We start from the raw sequence: 18,275 nt of genomic DNA on the forward strand, positions 1-18,275 counted from the left end.
CAGCTTCCACAACAACATTTACTAACGCGATTGCAACGTCCGCAGCTATCGCAGCCGTGGTGCGCAACTGGGGCCTCCTAACTGGGCACCACCCGAAAACAAAAGGCATGGGATTCCTGCTAACAGCACAGAAATCACCATTTGCAGTAAGATATGAGAACAGAGGTTCTTAAGATCAAATATCTGTAGGAAAATAAAGATTACCTGAGTCACAATGCACAACAGCTCTCGTACAGAGACCCGTGACCAGGCCAACACATCCTCCTCATGCAGCAAACATTGAAAACAAGCATGTCTGACACACACATAGTCAGCCCCCATTTACACATATTCTGCTTCCAGGAATCCTTTCTCTTCTAAAGAATGCACTTTTATAGAAGCAACAGCCAGTAGCTGCTAACAGCTCTTGCACTTGTAATGGTTCATGGACTTCCATTTCACATTGCTACTGCAAATTTGTTTTACAGCCAGAGAGGTCAACTCAAAATCACAGTCTCACTGCAAACTTGCAACAAAGTATTTAGAGATATGAGCTGTCACTTACTGCAAAGATAAACACTTATACGCTTGATTTTTCAGGATGCAGCTAAACTCACCAAAATCAAAGAGACAACTATTCACTGAGCTTCAGAATCCACCTGCTGTGCTGGTCTAAACCTTACAGACTGCTAACTCACTGAAAATTATTTTTGGTTTGGTATTTGCAGAGAAAAGAAGAATATAACCCAAACAGAAGTGACAACTGCAAACACAGAGACTGTGAAGAAACTCCAACAGGAACCATTCAAATGCCATAAGCAGTACCAAGTGACTGTGTTACAATTCCACGATCCTATTGGTTGAAATACTGAGCTAAACATGTATGGACTATCTGCTTGAATTTCATTTTTGAAGAGTTTAGCAACAATAAAGAAATATTATCCTCTTTACAACTTTTCACCAAGGGAAACTAAGTGGTCATGCAGAGAAACACCAGAAATTACATGCTTGGAAAGGAAGCACAGGTTAAACGCTTCTTACCCATCCAAGGGCTCGTGTTTGGGTTTTGGGGGGCTCTTTTTAGGCACTAGACAAAAAATGCAGAAGCCACCTTCAAAATCAGTGTTATTCTGTGGTCCAAATGTCAAGTCACTATTAGATTTTCAAGTATAATTTTTGTTTCAAGTTACGAAGTGTTTGGTTATAAAGCAACAAGCTCAAATACACTGAATAGCACAGTTCAAGCTGTGTGCCTCTGGTAAGGGATGGCAAAGGAAGTAGCTTAGCAATATCTGATATTTCATGGTCTTGCTGATTAATGAACAAGCTTCACAGAAAAGAACACACCACTCTGTATAACAAAACCCAGGACAGAAAATTTTATGTTAATGCAAATTACCACATGGCCTTCTACATCAGTATTACTCCCTCTCTCCCTCACCACCTCCCCAAACTTCATTTTAGTAACAAATGCACACTCTATGCTTGGACAATGGTTTCAATGATACTATTTTAAATAAAAGGACCCTGAATGTTCCATAATATTTGATTTATAGAAATCAATCTAAAAGCAACTCAATCAGAAAATGCAGGAGGAAAAGGAAATATCTTGACTACAAAACAAATTCCAGGTTTCCCCAAAGCACAGGGTGCAGTTATAAAAGTGGGGGTGACAAGCAATGGCTTTTTTAAAAGCCTTTCAAAATATAGGCAAAATAACCAACACAGAAACATTTCATAATACACTGAGCAGCAATTCTGACGAGGATTGCATTTGAACTGATGACTGAGCTATGAAAGCTGATGCATTCAAGGCAGCCCTTAACCAGCTGATGACTGAAACTACACAGAACAGCAGCAATCGCATTAAAAACCTAATGCATCATTTCCACAGCATAAAGCACGTTGGCAGAATTGCAGAGAAAGGAGACATTTATTTTTCTCTTACATGAATAACATAAGAAAACAGTCCTGAAAATCTTGAAAGCTGAACATCTCCATTCAGTAGCAGAAAAATAATTCTCCTGAAGATTGCACTAATGTGCTAGAAGGTCACTGCCTTGAGATGCACACAGTACCAGCATCCAAGCTTCTGAAAGAACACTTACATTGCTTTTTTAAGCAGATGCTTGATTTGATAGCCACACACATATAGTTATATCCATAAAACCAACATGCACGGTACTGCTGAAATCCAAAATCCAGTACATTCTTATGAGTATGACAGCTCCAAAGGGTATTTACACAAAACGGTGATTCCTGCATTCTTTACAGGAACGGACAAGGCTAGCACGACCTCATCCGGCTCTGACAGGAGCTGGGCTGAACCACGCCAGGACTGGGAGGCAGCCACCCAAAAAGAATGTTCTGCAGAACACATGGATGTACCTTTTGCCCACCAGATGCACATACCTGCTTCAAATAAGGCTCATTAACTGGAGAAGGAAAAATAATGTTGCTGAGATTCTTGTTTTCCAAAGCAAAGAATATTGACTCTTTTCAGATCTATACTTCCCTTCAAGAACAACATTCCTCCACAAAATTCTTTACAGCACTGTTCCTCCTCTCTAAAGCCATCTTCAAGGTGCAATGCTGAGAAGTTAAAAAGAGCATCAGAAAACCTGAAAAAGCCTACCCTAACTTTAAACCCTGCTCTTGAAAAGTTCTTCCATACCTCTCAACACAGGGATGAAAGGGATTTGCCTCAGCACTCCTGCCTAAATGGTACCAATCCCTGAATCCTCAAGCTGCACAACCGCATCTTCAAAACACTCCGCACTCTTAAGTAAAACTGTCTCATTAAAAAAAGCAAAACAGTTCATTAGAGCACTGCCCTGCTCCTCACAAAACACTTAATCTGATGTTAATTTGAGGGACAATAAATCTCTCATGCAAAGATCTGAGGGTCTTTTAAGTCAAAGTAATTCCTTCTGGGTTTGGCTGTGACTCCCTTCCCTCCAGATGAGCCCAGCCAAGGACAAGGGATACAATGGGCAGCGAGACACCACCCAATCTAACTGAGCAAGACTAGGAACCAACACTTGTGTGCAAGGCAGCACATGGCATTCGCTCATGTGACAGACGGCTTTGTGGCAGTGCTTTATATTCACGGGCCCGGAGCTCCCTGCAGCAGGAAAAGACACACCTGCAATGGGCTACCCTGGCAGGCGCAAGGAACCCTTTCAGCCCCTGTGCTCCAGCAGGAAACCATCTCTGCCAGGACCCTGAGGGAGAAGCTGCACTCCTCCTCCACCCTGCTCAGGCGCTGGACGTGGAGCCAGAGCCATTTCTCTTTGCCCGATTCCTTCTGCCCAGAGCACGGCTGAGGGATCAGCATGGCTGAGGGATCAGCATGGCTGAGGGATCAGCACGGCTGAGGGATCAGCATGGCTGAGGGATCAGCACGGCCCGGCTCTGGCCTGGCCGCAGTCAGAGCCAGCACTGCCTCTGCCCGGCAGGAGGGACAAGCAGAGCTGAGACCGGGGAGCTGCACAGAGAGGGGAGCACACCGAGGAACTGATGGGAAACAAGGAACACACAAATGATCCACAGATGCTGCGGCTGGGCCCCCGAACACCAGGCCATGGAAAACCATTCCGTGAGGCTCAATGTGCACAGACCCATTCGTTCTTTCACTTCACTCTTCAGATGACAATAACTCAGTACCAGACATTCAAAAATTATTTTTCTCTGCTACACCGAAGCAAACATTCTTAAACTAAAGTAGTGAATCACTTTTTTTGCACTTTTTTCAACGAGGCTTGAGCATATAACAACATCCTGGTGGGCCACCATTTGTTTAGAGCAAAATGTGGGAATCACATTCAAAAATAAGTACTAATTTTTCTTATAAAAAGACTGCAAATAAATCTGTCTCAAGTCACTGGGGAATCAGCTCCAGAATAAAAGTTTCTCTTTAAATTTAGGCACTTTTTCCCACTTTTTAGGTACGTTGGTATCCAATGATGCTAACAGATAGCTACCAGACTAGTTTGTGCATACTTTTTTTGCTATAAAATTTTGGGCCCTTCTATTTTGAAGTTCTTGCTCTACAGACCCTACAAGCTTTACACCTTTAGAATCACAGAAACATTATTCAACTTCATCATTCCTCCTGTAGCTGTGTTTTTCTAAATTAAAAAAAAAAAAAAAAAAAAAGAGGTTAAACTTAGCTAATGAACAGACCATACCAAATTTATGTCAATACCTAAACATCTGCTAAGAGCACGGTTTCTCAAAATGCAATCCACACAGAGCAGGAAGCTTAGCTGCTGGTTTGCTTTCATTCACACCTGCCTAATTACGTGAAAAACAAACAAAAAAATCCTCTAAGTATTTTTCAAATATCAATTTCCTTGCAATCAGGAGCTAGAATCACTACACAATTGTGTCAAAAATCACAAGAGCTGACTTGCACAGCCATCAGCTGGACAGTCCCCCAAGCATGAGATTATGAAATGCAGCACAGGGCACTTGTGAAGGTGTTACAGCTAACAAAAAAGGCTCATAATTTTCCAAGACAGCTACACGCTCAAATTCCAGTCCTTGACCGAGGAATTCTGAATTACATACACCGAATTATTTTAAATATGATAGACTAAAAAAAATTCCATTTGAATCCTACAAGACAATACAGTGGGCTACTGTGAAAAACATATTCACCACAGCAATACCTGCATTTTTTCATTTCTCAGTTTGCTGCTGTCTGGAAGGAGAGCATTTGACCCAGCACTAAAAACAAGCTTCACATTGACCAAAATAATGTTATTTTTAAATCAGTTCATACCAGGAAGGTGCTCTGCAGAAAAGCATGTGAGAAATGAGAACACTATCTTCAGAAAAAAATTTAAATACCATGTTGTATGTAAGGCTCAGAGCTGCTGAACAGTGGAAAAGAAAATGAAAAATGTTTATTAACACAGGATCAGCCTCTCTAACATAATGAATGAGGCTAGGTTCCTACCTAGTATCACTCACTGTACTTTTATAAAAGAGCTTAAAAGCAACTTTAATTGTGGAATTCCCCAAGTTGTGGTTACTTTCACTGTCAATCGAGATATTCTCTTAGAAGCCTGTTCACATATTTAATGCCCTAATTGAGTAATAATTTTGTGCAGACCTTCAGGAGCTAGACAGCAGCTTCATTCCTCTATGGGACTCCTTACCCAAATCAAAATTACGCCACCATTTAGAGATACAGGATATGGGCTCCCCAACCTTCTCTGGAATAAGATAAATGAAAATATTTTGGCAAGGAAACAGTCTCTCACTAGCAGAACTCTTCTTGGAAGCTCTAGCAGTTTCTCATATTGAGGCATTGTATTCAACAATACCAGAGTCCCTCACCTCAAAAACAAGCTCGCCTTATCGTTAGCAAATAAAATGAAGCTTGTCAATAAAGAGGTTCTCCTCCTGCTCAAAAGTGAGACTTCTGAGCAAGCTTTAAGCATTAACTAGAGTTTCACTTTATCTTTCTGTACTTTGTTTGACTAAAAGCCCACTGTCCTCGATAGCGCCACTTCTTGCTGCACGGTCCCACCCCCTCTAACACAGCCCTCTCTACTCAGTGAGCCCATTCGACTCAGCCATCTGCAGGTGAATTATGACTCTTCCCTACCCCCACAGTAATTTCGGTTTTCTCCTGGAATAACAAAGTCAGTCTGCTCACCAAAAGGTCAGACGAGTGTCAGGTCAGCACAAGCACGATGCTCCTACAGCATGAACTAACACCTTGCTGCTGCCTGCCTCATCCAGCAGAGACCTTCAAAAGACTAAATGTTAGAACAGCCCAATTTCCTCTCATCAGCAAATGGGTCTTCTCCAGCTCCACTATAAATTACAAGAAAACAAACCCAGCTGTGTCAAATGCTTATTAGCATTAGTTTTGGATGTGTATAGGAACATACTTAAATGCAATTAGCTGTAAATAAGAGGAAACCCTAAGTCCACCCAACTACCTTGCGCTATGGATACATCACTGAACTTCTCCCGTTCAATTAATTAATTTTAATTCAGTTTAATGTTTAATATAGAAGCAAAAGCAGTAGCGTGCCTATAGTTACTATTCTTTTTATGCATTTAAATGCAACATTTCTGAAATTCAACCATATTTCCATCGCTGAGATGCAAAGAAAGAGAAAGTTATGTGACAACTTAAGAACAGTTTCTGAGATTAGTTTCTGAAATGATTCAAGATCAGTGCAAGAAGCAAGTAGAATTGAAAACCACAAATCTTCCCAAACCCAAAAGTGAGTTTCAAGATGCTGTCAAAACACTCGCTCCCACCACTTTGTCCCAAGCACATGATCAAAGTGACAGCCACAGTGGCATCCTCTGATCTTCTGCCATGAAGTGACCAAACTGTGCCTCGTGATTTTCACGGTGCTAAAGCCTGCTCGTTAATTCCACCCGAGGAGGAGAAATCTCGTCGATTTCTCTAAAACAAACAAACAAACAAAAAACCAAACACCACCAAAATAACAACGCCTACTACCCTGTCTGCCACACGTTCCGGACTCTCAGCCTATATACACTGCTGCACAGTCTTGGGCGAGTGTAAGCTAATTTTGACAGCAAGCAGATTCTCCCCTTACCCGCCTGCGGCTCACACGGACACTCCACAGCCCGCAGGCGGGGCTCACCCGCGCCCCGGGCACGCCAAAGCCCGCACGGCCCGAACCCCGCACGGCCCGAACCCCGCACGGCCCCGGCTCCCTGCCCAGCCCCGAGCGCGCCCCGCCCGGTGAAGCCCTCCCGCCGCCAGCTCCTCGTGGGAGCACGGAGGAAAAAACGTTTCTTATTTCGTTTTTGGTTGGGTTTTAGTTCGGTTGGTTGGTTTTGTTTTTCTTTTTCCCGAACGGGGCTGTTCTCTCTCCCTTTGTTGGCCAGGGAGGGGGCAGGTTCGCCACATGCCGAGGGGCGCCCCCTCCCAGCAGCACAGCCCCGGAGCGCTGCTTTCCTCCCCCGGCCGCCGCCGCTGCGGGGCTCGCCCGCCGCCGCTCTCGCACTAACCTTTCTGCGCCTCGGTGCTCCGCAGCAGCAGCAGCAGCAGCAGGATGAGGAGGCTGGGGCGGAGCAGCGAGGCCGCCCGCCGGGTCCCCGCGGGGAGCGGCGGCCCCGGGCTCACCATGGCCCGCGGCGCGCCCGGCGGTCCCAGGGCATCGCGGGCTGCGGGGCGGCCGCGCCGGGCCGCGTCTGAGCCCTGCGCGCCCGCCAGCCCGCCCGTGCCGCGGCCGCCCAAGCGCTTCCGGGGGCGCGGCGGGGCCGCCCCGCTTCCTGCCGCCCCCTCCGCCGCGCACGGCCGGCCCCAGGCTCCGGAGCCCCGGCCCCGCCGAGCGTGGGGCCCCCTCGGCTCCCGCCCCGAGCCGCGCCCTGCCGGGCGCCCTGCGCGGGGCTCACGGCCCCAGACCGAGTCCCCCGGAGCCAGCCCCTCAATTCCCGCTCTGTTCCACCTCCGCCCTCCTCTGCGAGCTGGCTGCGAGTGTTACACGTTTTTGAGCTTTTTTCCCCTCCCAAAGTAGAGATTAAGGCAAAATTTACAGGAAAAAACCTCAAACAAAAGTCCTCGGAAACACGAGTATTGCTGTTGTTAATAGAAAGGATAATCTGGTGTCAGTGCTCCACACGCAAGTGTGAATTCAGCTCCTCTGGATGTGGGAGGGCTTGGCTAAGAGGTCCCAAGCCATTGCAGTTTAAGCCCTTGTCCCCCAGCTTGTGAACACGCACGGTGTGTGATTAGAGAGCTTTCCCTAAAGACTGAAGTCACCTGTGGGAAGTACGTGCTTTTAGAAAAAAACAAACTGGAACTCTCAAGTCTTAAAATGATGACATTTTAACCACTATTAGGACCAAAGAATCACCTTTCTAATACCATCATTATGGAAAGGAGCACTTTCTATGTGTTTTTCAATGGTAGATGAAAAGAATGTAATATCCAGGTGCTGATAAAACATCACGTCTGTGCTTCCACAGCTGCAGTCACAACCCAGATTCCTCCCAGCAAGGTTTAAGGGTCAAGAGGAAGGGTGGGAGCCACACCTACACAGGCATCATTTCCCATTTCTCTCAGCTCCATGACTGAAGCACTCAGCACTCCGCTGACCATGCTGTCTTCACTACAAAGCAGAAGGGACCTGGGACTCCCCAGCTTCCAAAGATCAGCCTCTCAGCCAGCATAGTTCATGGTTCATCCTTTCTGCTGTGGAAGGGCTGGTGCACATCAATCCCCAGTGGCATCCAGATCCAGCAGTTGGACTGCAAAACGTGTCGCTAGGAAGAAATTATTCTCCTCCCAAGTAGCTCTTTGAAACAAATACTGCTTCCTGGCCAGGAGTGCCCAGTGCTGGCCCCACCAAAAGGGCAGGAAAACCATCTCAGGAGTCAGTCTTACCTAACCCACAGAGTTGCTTGAAGAATTATTTAGATTATGTTTAGTAATTGTTTTAACATTACTGTTCCCTATTAAGATGCTGAAAACTGAGCTGTGTCCAAGCCTATGCTTACAGCTCATTAAGGGCCTTGTATAAGGCTATTGTAACCAGTTGACAAAGAAGCATGGAGAGCATTGCCTCTCCTTCCTTAAGCATATCATCCATAGTGCTTGTGCCAAATCACAAAGTGGAACAGAAAATTCCAGAATTGATCCAGTTCCTCAGACTAAAGACTGCAAAATTTTGTTGCACATTTTTTATTTCTTTGGCCCATATTTGTGCCACAGCTCCTTAGGAAGTGGCTTTTATATATTTAGGGAATGATAAACATGGGGATTTTAGAACATTTCATATTTTTCCCCTTTTGAAACCTTTTAATGACATGGGAAGAGACCCCAATGAAAGCAAAGTCAATGGAAGTACATCACAGATGAATTTTTTTTCAAGTCATCTTGTAAGATGTAATAGCCACCAAGACATCCCGCAACATATAATGGAAGGTGAATCAAAAATAATTTACAGACATTGCTTTGTCTTCCATTCACCAGACACAGAAGTTCATGCCATAGGTCAGTTCATGCCATGAAGCAGTTGTATCGCTACAATAACATCCTTTCTGTACTACAGAGACCACATTCCTAAGATCACCAATCATTGGTGATTTGTTGTGTACTGGAAAAATCACTCCTTGAATAATTTGTGCCTCAGGGGTGCCAGGGATTAAGAGGAGCATCTGAACATCCTACATGGAACTCAGGAACAGTCTCTGGTGGACCTGACAGAGGTTTCCTCCTATGTTATGTTCTGTTGTCAAGGTATTTTGTGAACTTGATTTGACTATTCTAAATAGTTTATTTGTGCATGTAAAAAAGGAGTATCTAAATCTGTGAAAGGGTTTCTAAATGGGGTGTGAAAACTTGCAGAATTCCTAAGAGCAGCCAGAGGCCAAATCTGCCTAATCGATCTTGGACGTTTATTGCAAAGCTACATTTCCTGACCACAAATGGGTTTTGTGGACCATAGCTTACATATTTTGCAAAGGGAACATCACCATCCTGACAGAAGCAATGACAAACTATTAAAGGTTATACACCTTAAAAGACTCAAAGATTTATAGAATCTACAGAGCCAAGGGATTACCAATGCATCTGTTTGAAAGGCTTAATACATGGTTTTCATGCAATAGAACAATCTAAAGAATTAGATAAATCCAGATGGTCATTACGGCTTTCAGAATCTTCCTTCTGAGGAGATTCCAGCACAAAATGAGTTTAGGTACACCAGCTGCAGAGTACTGCATATTTTGGTCTGTGAGAGTCCCCAGGCAGTTCCTCTGGGGCAAAAAATTGTGTAAGATTCGATTTTAGTTTGTGACTTAGAACTGTTACTGTCATCAAAACAGATACAAAATTAAAATGCTGTGGGAAGCAAACACAAATATAATAACATATGATACCAATCTCATAAGGCAGGTTGCCAACACCTCTTATGAAATCAGCACAAATACCGTTTTTTCAATGTGGTAAGAGAGAAGACCAAACCAATTCCTTAGTGCTGATAGAAGAATGTTTAGCCAACTAAGCATTTCTGTAATGTTTCCTTCCCATTGCGAGTAACTTCTAGAGGTAACTGAAACTCTCATCTCCATCTGGTTCTCTCATTTCCCTCGAGAAGCTTCAGAGTGCTGGGCTTCTTTCCCACCATAGCTCTCTAGATTTTACATTCTTTTGTTGCATTTCGAAAGCTGAATTCAGCTGGAGGGCAGGGCTGCTATTCAGAGAGAGCTCCACAAGAGCAATTCCAAGTTCTTGCATCTGGGAAGGAGCAGCCCCACGCAACAGTACAGGCTGGGAGCTGTTTGGAAGCAGAAGAGGACCTCGGTGTCCTAGAGGACAGTTTGAATTTGTGTCAGCACCGTGCTCTTGCAGCCAAGGTGGCCAACAGTGTCTTGAGCTGTATTAGTGAGAGGGGAATGATCATTTGTAACATCTCATCTCAGCACTGTCACTGGTTTGGGGCTCCCTCCAGGACAAAACAACAGAGTCAATCAAAAAGCCTGCAGAACAGTCAGGGGCTGGAGAACGTGACCCACATGAAGAGGCTGATAGAACTGGGTGTTTTCAGCTCGGAGGAAAGGAGGCCTTGTTGCTGCTTACAGCTATCTGACTGCAGGACAGACTGGAAAATGGATCCAGCCTCTTCTCATAAGTGTACCATGATGGCACAAGAGCCAACAGACACAAACTGCAACACAGGAAATTCCACATTCTAGAATAAAGGAGAAAAATAAACCATGAGGATGGTCATTCACTGGACTGGGCTGCTCAAAGATGTTGTTGAGCCTCCATATTTAGAGATGTTCAGGACTCCCTAGCCCTGATCAGCTTGATCTGATGAGATCTGCTTGAGCAAGGAGTTGAGCTAGAGCGCCCCTGAAGGTCCCTTCTGACCTGTTATGACTGTATGCTTCTAAGGCACAAGGGATGTGTTATGGGTGAAAGTGTGTCGTTCCAGGTGATGTTCTACAACCCAGCTTTTGTTGCTCTTGGCTGCTTTTTTTCATCTTGTTTGGGACTTCTAGGTTTTGTTATAGCCTTCAGTAAAAATCATTCTATTCCTCTCTTTGCTCCCATTTTTTCTTTGCTCCAGTTTTTATTGCCTATTATGCTGATTATTTTTTAAGAATAACAACAAAGTCTTGGTTGCAGAATGGATTTAAATTCATCCTTTTAGAAAGGAAAATGGGCATTGATTATGTATTACTCACATCAATGTACATAATTAGTCTCATCCTCAGAAACACTTTTATAAAGCCACCATGATATATTTACCTTCATTATTAATTCACTTCAGATAGGAGCATCATCACTGTACATAAAGCACATTTATGTGACACTCTAGAGTTATTTTGTTGCTGACTGGTTTGTGTTTTTAAAAGAGAGTAAACACTCAACATTTAGTTATGGATTATTTTAGTAAGAAACATCTGTTAATTTTACTGCGGTAAAAGTCATTATCTGGGGAAAACAGTAGCATAAATTCCAAGAGTAATTTTTACTTACATTTTTACTGCACTGTATGTATGAAACAATTCAGGGATGCTGGTGATAAAAAGAAAAAGTTTTTTTTTTCTTATTTAAACACTGTAAATAGAGAAGGAAAATATTAGGCAGGATCTCTTACTGTCTACTTGTTCTACTCTTGAACAAGTTCAAGTTTATTGGATCAATGCCCAGTACTGCTAAGATCCTTCAAGCAAAAACAGTTAGAAAAACACGAAAGATGAATTGTGTCTTGTAACTGTGGGTTTTATACGTTTAAATAAAAGCAGTATTTCAAAGTATTGAGCCATTTAAATTCCCAGGATACAGTGAATCCTATGGCTCAGTGAAAGCTGAAGGAGGAGTCTATGATTACTATAGGATTAACTAAGCACTTAAGCACAGGTAAAATTTTAATCATGGCTGTAGCTGCTGTGGGAATTAAGAGCATACTTAAGCATGTATCTATTTTGCTTAATCCGGAGCTATGAATCCTCTACTTCAATTACTTCCATACATTTCCTCTCTGTTTTACAGTTAAGATACTGTTCTTCACATTCTCTTCAATGTCCTGCATTTTTGTCAGGATTTAGTTTTGTCTTTTAGCTTTTCTTCTTGCATGCAAAGCCCAGGTTTGAACAAACATTTGTGACTTACACCTGCTCCAAACTGTGTATCTTGCCTATATTGTTCTATTCTCTTCTCTGCCTCCATTCTTGTTTGCATTTACCTCTGAATTCATTTAGTCACTGTACCAGGCTGAATAATTATTTGATTTATACTGACTACTGCTTCCAACCTCATTGACCAGCGGCAACTAGAAAAATTTTAAGTGTTGAGCTCCTCAAGTGTTGCAGTTTTTTACTGATATATTTACATGCTTGAGGAGAACAGATCACATTTATGATTAGGAGAATAATTAGGAGCACCCTTTCTTTTGTCCTTATGAAGGTGAAAGAGAGGAATTAAGTGTGGCACATTTCAGGGCTTTGTATCCAGTCTAAAGACAATTCTATGTCCGTACATAACTGTCAGAGACCAATGTAATGTTCAGTTGTAATATATTTGTGCTTAATGCTGTCTACAGGGGAGCCTCAGATGTCAGCAGAACCTTGAGATGAGACTATAATGGAACAACTTGGGACCTGTGAAGATGATGTCTGGAAGCTGAGATCCAAAAGGAAGAGCTCCAAGCAAATTTCCTGTTTCAGAAATACATGCAGGTGAGATTGCTAATTTCCTTGGCAAATAAATTAATTTGTTTCAAGAGTTTGTACTTTGACTGTTCTTAAAATTGTGACTCAGGGTATGAAATTGTTGACATCAGCTCTTTCTCTCCCAGGTAAAGAAACTAGAGAGCAGCTTGGCTTTGTCTGATCTTTTGTTGCAGTCCCACCAACACAAACTAAGCTGGTCTGCAACCATATCAGTACAGTGATGAGCAAAATAAACTGTAGTGAAAAGAAGAGACTCAAAATTTAAAAGGATATTCTAGAAATATAATCTAGAAAATCAGATTACTAATGAGAAGCTTGATATCTTTTGTACAGATTTAAGTAATGTGCTGCTGATGGACAGCTGTAAGTGGTGCTGATGAATTCAGAGCTTGAACTGCAAGCAAAAATGACTCAATTTCAAATTGGTGTAGCATTTAACTGAAATAGCAGGGAATTATAATTTTAAATGGAAGAAAGCCTGAAAATATTAAAAGCTTTAAAGGAAATATTACACTTTGCTAATAAAGACATACATAAACATTAGGGCTTTTGATCAAATTTAAAGAAGAAATAGAGTTGGTTTGTGTGACATCCTGCTTTGTGCGCAGGGCTAATTCTCTCTGGAGAACAGCATTGCCAGTTACTAAAAACCCCACAAACTTGGGGTTTTTTCTGTTATTGCCAGCACTTGGATGCTGACTAGCAAAGACTTTGCAGGAATTTCAAGAATCAAAATCCAAATCAAAAAATAAGAAAGAGAGAGAGAGATGTTACAAAAGGGTATGTTTCTGGCCCTTATGATTATTAAAATAATTTTAAAAGATTCCCAAATCAACCAGACAGTTTGATAAAAACAAAAGATAGACAAAAGACTCCTGGCCCTGCATATTCTTTAAATAGCATTGTCTTTTCATGCCTAGTTGTTTTTTTTTATATAATTTGTGATGGACAATACTCAGTTCCCCAACCCTTTTGCATTTTCAGACATAAGGGGCAAATGCACCCACTCCTTTTGAGGTGCAACACCACAACTTCTGTGCCAGCACTGGCCCTGAAGTGTCTTCTGGGCAAGACTTAATGAGAACGGTGTGAGCTGGACGAGATTGCAACCTCGTAGTGCCAATCTCTCCTGTGAATGAGACAGGAGTGACACAAATGTTAGTGAAAATGATTTGGAGAGACTCCTGAAGAACTTGGACAGCCAGTTTGCAGCAGATGGGAAGGAAAAGGTTCACTAAATCATATCTTATGAGCAAACGTAAAGGGAAGGAATTGCAGTATTGAATATCAGAAGGTTGGAGCAGTAACTTACAGGCTTCCTGAGATGAGGCCCAGCAACACAGATGTGCAATGTTTCACTGGGAAATCCTGGACTGTGTATGTGCAATGATTCTGGCAATGCACAGACACAGGAAGCATGGCAACCCAGCTTGCTCGAGCAAAAATAAAAGTTAGGGAATCCTTGTCAAAAAGGTCAAGTAAGCATGGAACCTATACTTTTCAGTATATTTCTAAATGTTAGGAATTAAAGCCTGCAGCTGCTTGTATGTTGAGAAGGAAAAGAGTGTCTTTTCAGACTTAAATATAAATAAATATTTTAAATATATACATTATATATATAATATATAGTTTATATTATAGAAAATCATGTATAATTTCATACACATATACATTTATTATACATAATATTAAAATGAATATATAAATATATGATTTACATAATTATATAATAATACATGATATATAAATATATTTTAAGCAGAATGGCTCAGTAAAATGTTGCAGATCAGGAGAGTCTCTGATTAGGTTGGTGACCATTAAGTACCTGATTATATCTCAGTGTAAGATGAAATCTCCCTGTTTGGAGCCCGATTCAGTCCAAGAGGGTATCCGAAATGGGGATGGCTTTGGTGGTAAGGTATGTACTGAGATATGAGGTCCAGTCTCTTAAACAACTTCACAGCAATGGGGGAAAGGAGGTGAACTAAAAGAAGCACTTCTGTCAGCATGACCATGAAAGCCTCCTGCAGCCTCTCATGCAAGTTGTAACGAGGAGAATCAATCAGCAACACTGATGTGCTTCTTTTACCATCTCCAGTATCCTTGGGCAGCAATAGCACCTTCATTTATATATCAGAGAGCAGAGTGTTCTCTGGGATGCATTTTAAGTTTCAGTAATGATTTACGTTCATTCTGCTGCAATAAAGGCCAGATGATCAACTCTGTCATGCAAATGGAAGCACGGAGAGGGCAGGGAAGTCAGCAACTTGAAGTGGCAGAAGGAACAAATCCCATTCTGTTCGTGGGGCTGCTTTTCTTTATCCCTTGACCTTTCAGTAGCTATTTTGCCTGCAAATTCTTATTCAAGGGGAAGGGTGCAGTCAGCTGGAGAGTGATGAAACCACTTCATGACACAACTGAGACTGATATTAAAGGTGTCCAGTAACTAAAAGCCTTGTTACTTTTAGATTTTAGTCCATATAAACTCTCAGTAGTTTAAGCAAACAGTCTGCAATTCATTGGTTGCTAAGACAGAGACTTATTTTAATGCCATGCAAGTAAATGCGGTACCTATGCATTATTGTATTTGTATTTATATGTCATTGTCATTTTACATTTGTCTTTCTAGAGATGTGAATGAAATATTGAACTAAATATCAGTCATATCCTTCAAAAGCAGTGACTGTGGACCTCCAGAGCCGAATCCATTCTCTTCAGCATAAGCTAAATTACCAAGCTCCCAGGAATGTGAGACAAGAACAGTTGTAAAGTAAGAGGTTTTCCTGACCAGCAGACTCATGTCAGTATAATTGTGTCATTCTACCTGAGGTAGCTTACATTCAAACAATATATGCTATAAAATCATAATGTAATACTTCTGATATTTAAATATTACAAAAATTAAAAATTATTTTATAAAATCTGTTTTGAAGATTTGAACTGCGTGTTAGATATTCACTTGGGAGGCAAGCCCTGAGCCTTAGGGAGGGCTATAAGATCTTTGTGGATATTCATATCTCACATCCACTGAAATACATTAAGTTTTCCTGTATGGGATTAATGCATACATTTTTTATTTTCTTTCTTCTTTTCGGCTAGGGTGGAGAAAGAATTCTGGGGAAAAACAAACAAAAATAAACACCCCATGTGTGAATTAACAAATTGATAAATAAATATATGTATAAAATTAATACACTAGTAAATTAAATAAAATTAATAACTCCATTGCATTTTCAGGAGGTAGGGAGATAATAATTTTAATTCTACCTGTGAGGGTGGCATCATTCAAAATCTTTTTCCCAGGACAACATATAAAGTAGGCTTACAGCCTCTATTTTGTAATTTAAAGGTTCTGGTTCTGAATACTTCCTGAGCTTTGGGACACTTCATACCTGACTTAAAATTCATGGCAACATGTTTCTGACATTTGTATCAATGCTCTTGATTCTCTTCTGCCAGCTGTAGTCCTACTTCAGTGGATTAATTTCTGAAGTTTAGCCCATGTCGAAGGAAAATGCTTATGTATGGCTTATTATCCCTTCTCTTGCTAAAATTTTGTGTTTTTCCTAGGGCTACTTACCCAGATGTTTTGAAGAACATTTTCCTTCTCACTCCGTATTGAGCTTGAAGTTTGTGGTTTCCATTTCACACCTAAAGAGAGATTTGGGTGCCTAAAACATTCGTTTTTCACATCTCATTGCCTCGATGAAAACACATTGCCTCTCCCTACAGCCCTCGCCTGCACCCCTCCTGAGAGAAACAATGCAAACTATAATGACAGCACCCCACAACTGGCTCAGCCTGGAAACCCTCACAGAAAAAATCACCCTTACAGTGAGCCCATGTTTTGCCTACTGTGACATGTCAGGCTTTGGCCCTGTGCTTCTCATGTAAAGCCCCTCCCAGAAGAAAGGAATCAAAATATCTCAGATTAATCATTATGTTTATGTATAAAACAGACTTACTGACCTTTTGGTAAGTGACCTACTAACAAAAGCAAGGTCTCAAAGGATTTGCCCCTTCATGCTCAGTGTGGGGCAACAAGCCAGTATAACATCTGCTCAGTATGCATTGCAAAGCAAATGAACAATGCTGAGACCATTAATCAGCTTGTCCAAGTGAATAAAATTTCAAAAGCTGATGTAAGAAAGCTTGGCTTCAAAAGCAAACATTTCATGTGGATCTGCATGGGCTCATCTAATGATGAATTAGTTAACCCTGAGAGATGAAGAATGACTCCAGCCCTGTGTTTGAGGGGGCAGTGCATGTAAATCTGACAATGTACAAAGAAAGATTGTACAGAAATTAGAGATATGGGAAGTAGTTTTACAAAAATTGATCGCCTGCCATTGGTGCCTCAAACTTCAGTGTGTGATATTAAACACAATGAAGAAAAACCACCTTGTTTTGAGTCCTACCCACAGGCTGCAAGCTGTCATTAAATGTATGTTTTTCCATTCATAGAACTGTTAAAATGAAGGTAGCATTTTTTTCCCTTTCCCTCCTTAGCTGGGCCACGGAGAGGAACTGTACCTCAAAGAGAAAAACTACCTGGAATTAATTTCAGTGGAATAGATCAAAGCAGTGCAGCAGCAATTTAAATCTGGAGCTAAATTATGAGTGAAAATTGAGGGAAAGTCAGTAAAGGGAGCTGATGCTTCCTTATTTAATGAGGAGTAGAACATCTGTCAGGGAAAGAGAACGTAGAGAACACAGAAACACGAAAGCTACACAGAGAAGCTACAGATGGAAAAAGTCTCCACTAGCCAGCTTAAAAATGTAGTTCCTATTCTATTGCTTTGTCAAATCTGCTTTTAAAAGCCCAAGACTTTTCTGCTTCCAAGATTCCCTTTGGAAGATGTCTCCAGACTGTAGTGTATTTTGATCTCAGTATATTTTTTCCTGATATCCCTTTTTTTTCCAACCTCAATTTCTTCCCCTAATTACTAGCACGCTCCTTTGGAATACACTAAAAGTTCTCCTCCCTCAGTAACCTTCACTACCTTTTTTTTAAGGACCTGATTCTCTTATGTCTTCTCAGAATATCATGCCCAAAACTTATTCCATTGGAAATTAGCAGGATTATTCAAGGGACAGGGCTTTATTAAAGAATAAAGTGGCATCACTGGATGTGATGTAAAATGTGTCTTAAAAAAACCTCAGACGATTTTTTTTTCATTGTGGAGAAAAGACTGTATATTGAATGCATCAGTCTCTTAATCATAATAAATCAGAGACCAGGTAAAGAGAGTGGCCATCACATGAACTGAAAGATGTGCTGTTCTAATAGAAGAAATACATTACTTTTCTATTGTATTGTTTTCCATTTAGCTCAGGAAGTATTTATTGAAAAAGTTCTACTCAGTAAGGACTGTGTCTTTGCTCCACCTGGCTAAACAACAAGAGTAGCATAAAATAGTTTGGAGTCTGATGATAATGAGTTACATCAGATCAACATAAATTAAATTATTGTAAATAACCAAGAAGAAGTGTTAGAAAAAAAGGAAGAAATTTTATGAAGAAAGAGAACCCTTTGGAGAAGCAGGGTGGACAGAATTGTGTGGAGACCTGAATGTTGAGAAAGTTTGGGAGGACTGGTAAATAGGAGA

General features: G+C 41.5%; 1 protein-coding gene across 1 annotated transcript in view; it reads right to left on the minus strand.

Annotated features, from left to right (window-relative positions):
- Positions 1-7,429, minus strand: part of LOC134565581 (discoidin, CUB and LCCL domain-containing protein 2-like) — a 42,734-nt gene extending 35,305 nt beyond the window's left edge. The window contains exon 1 of the mRNA XM_063425202.1: positions 6,991-7,429. Coding sequence (XP_063281272.1) covers positions 6,991-7,108 — 118 coding nt within the window. The 5' untranslated portion in view covers positions 7,109-7,429. The remainder of the gene's footprint in view (positions 1-6,990) is intronic.
- Positions 7,430-18,275: the final 10,846 nt, after the last annotated feature.

The sequence above is a fragment of the Prinia subflava genome, unplaced genomic scaffold, assembly GCF_021018805.1.
Source record: "Prinia subflava isolate CZ2003 ecotype Zambia unplaced genomic scaffold, Cam_Psub_1.2 scaffold_59_NEW, whole genome shotgun sequence".
Classification (NCBI taxonomy): domain Eukaryota; kingdom Metazoa; phylum Chordata; class Aves; order Passeriformes; family Cisticolidae; genus Prinia; species Prinia subflava.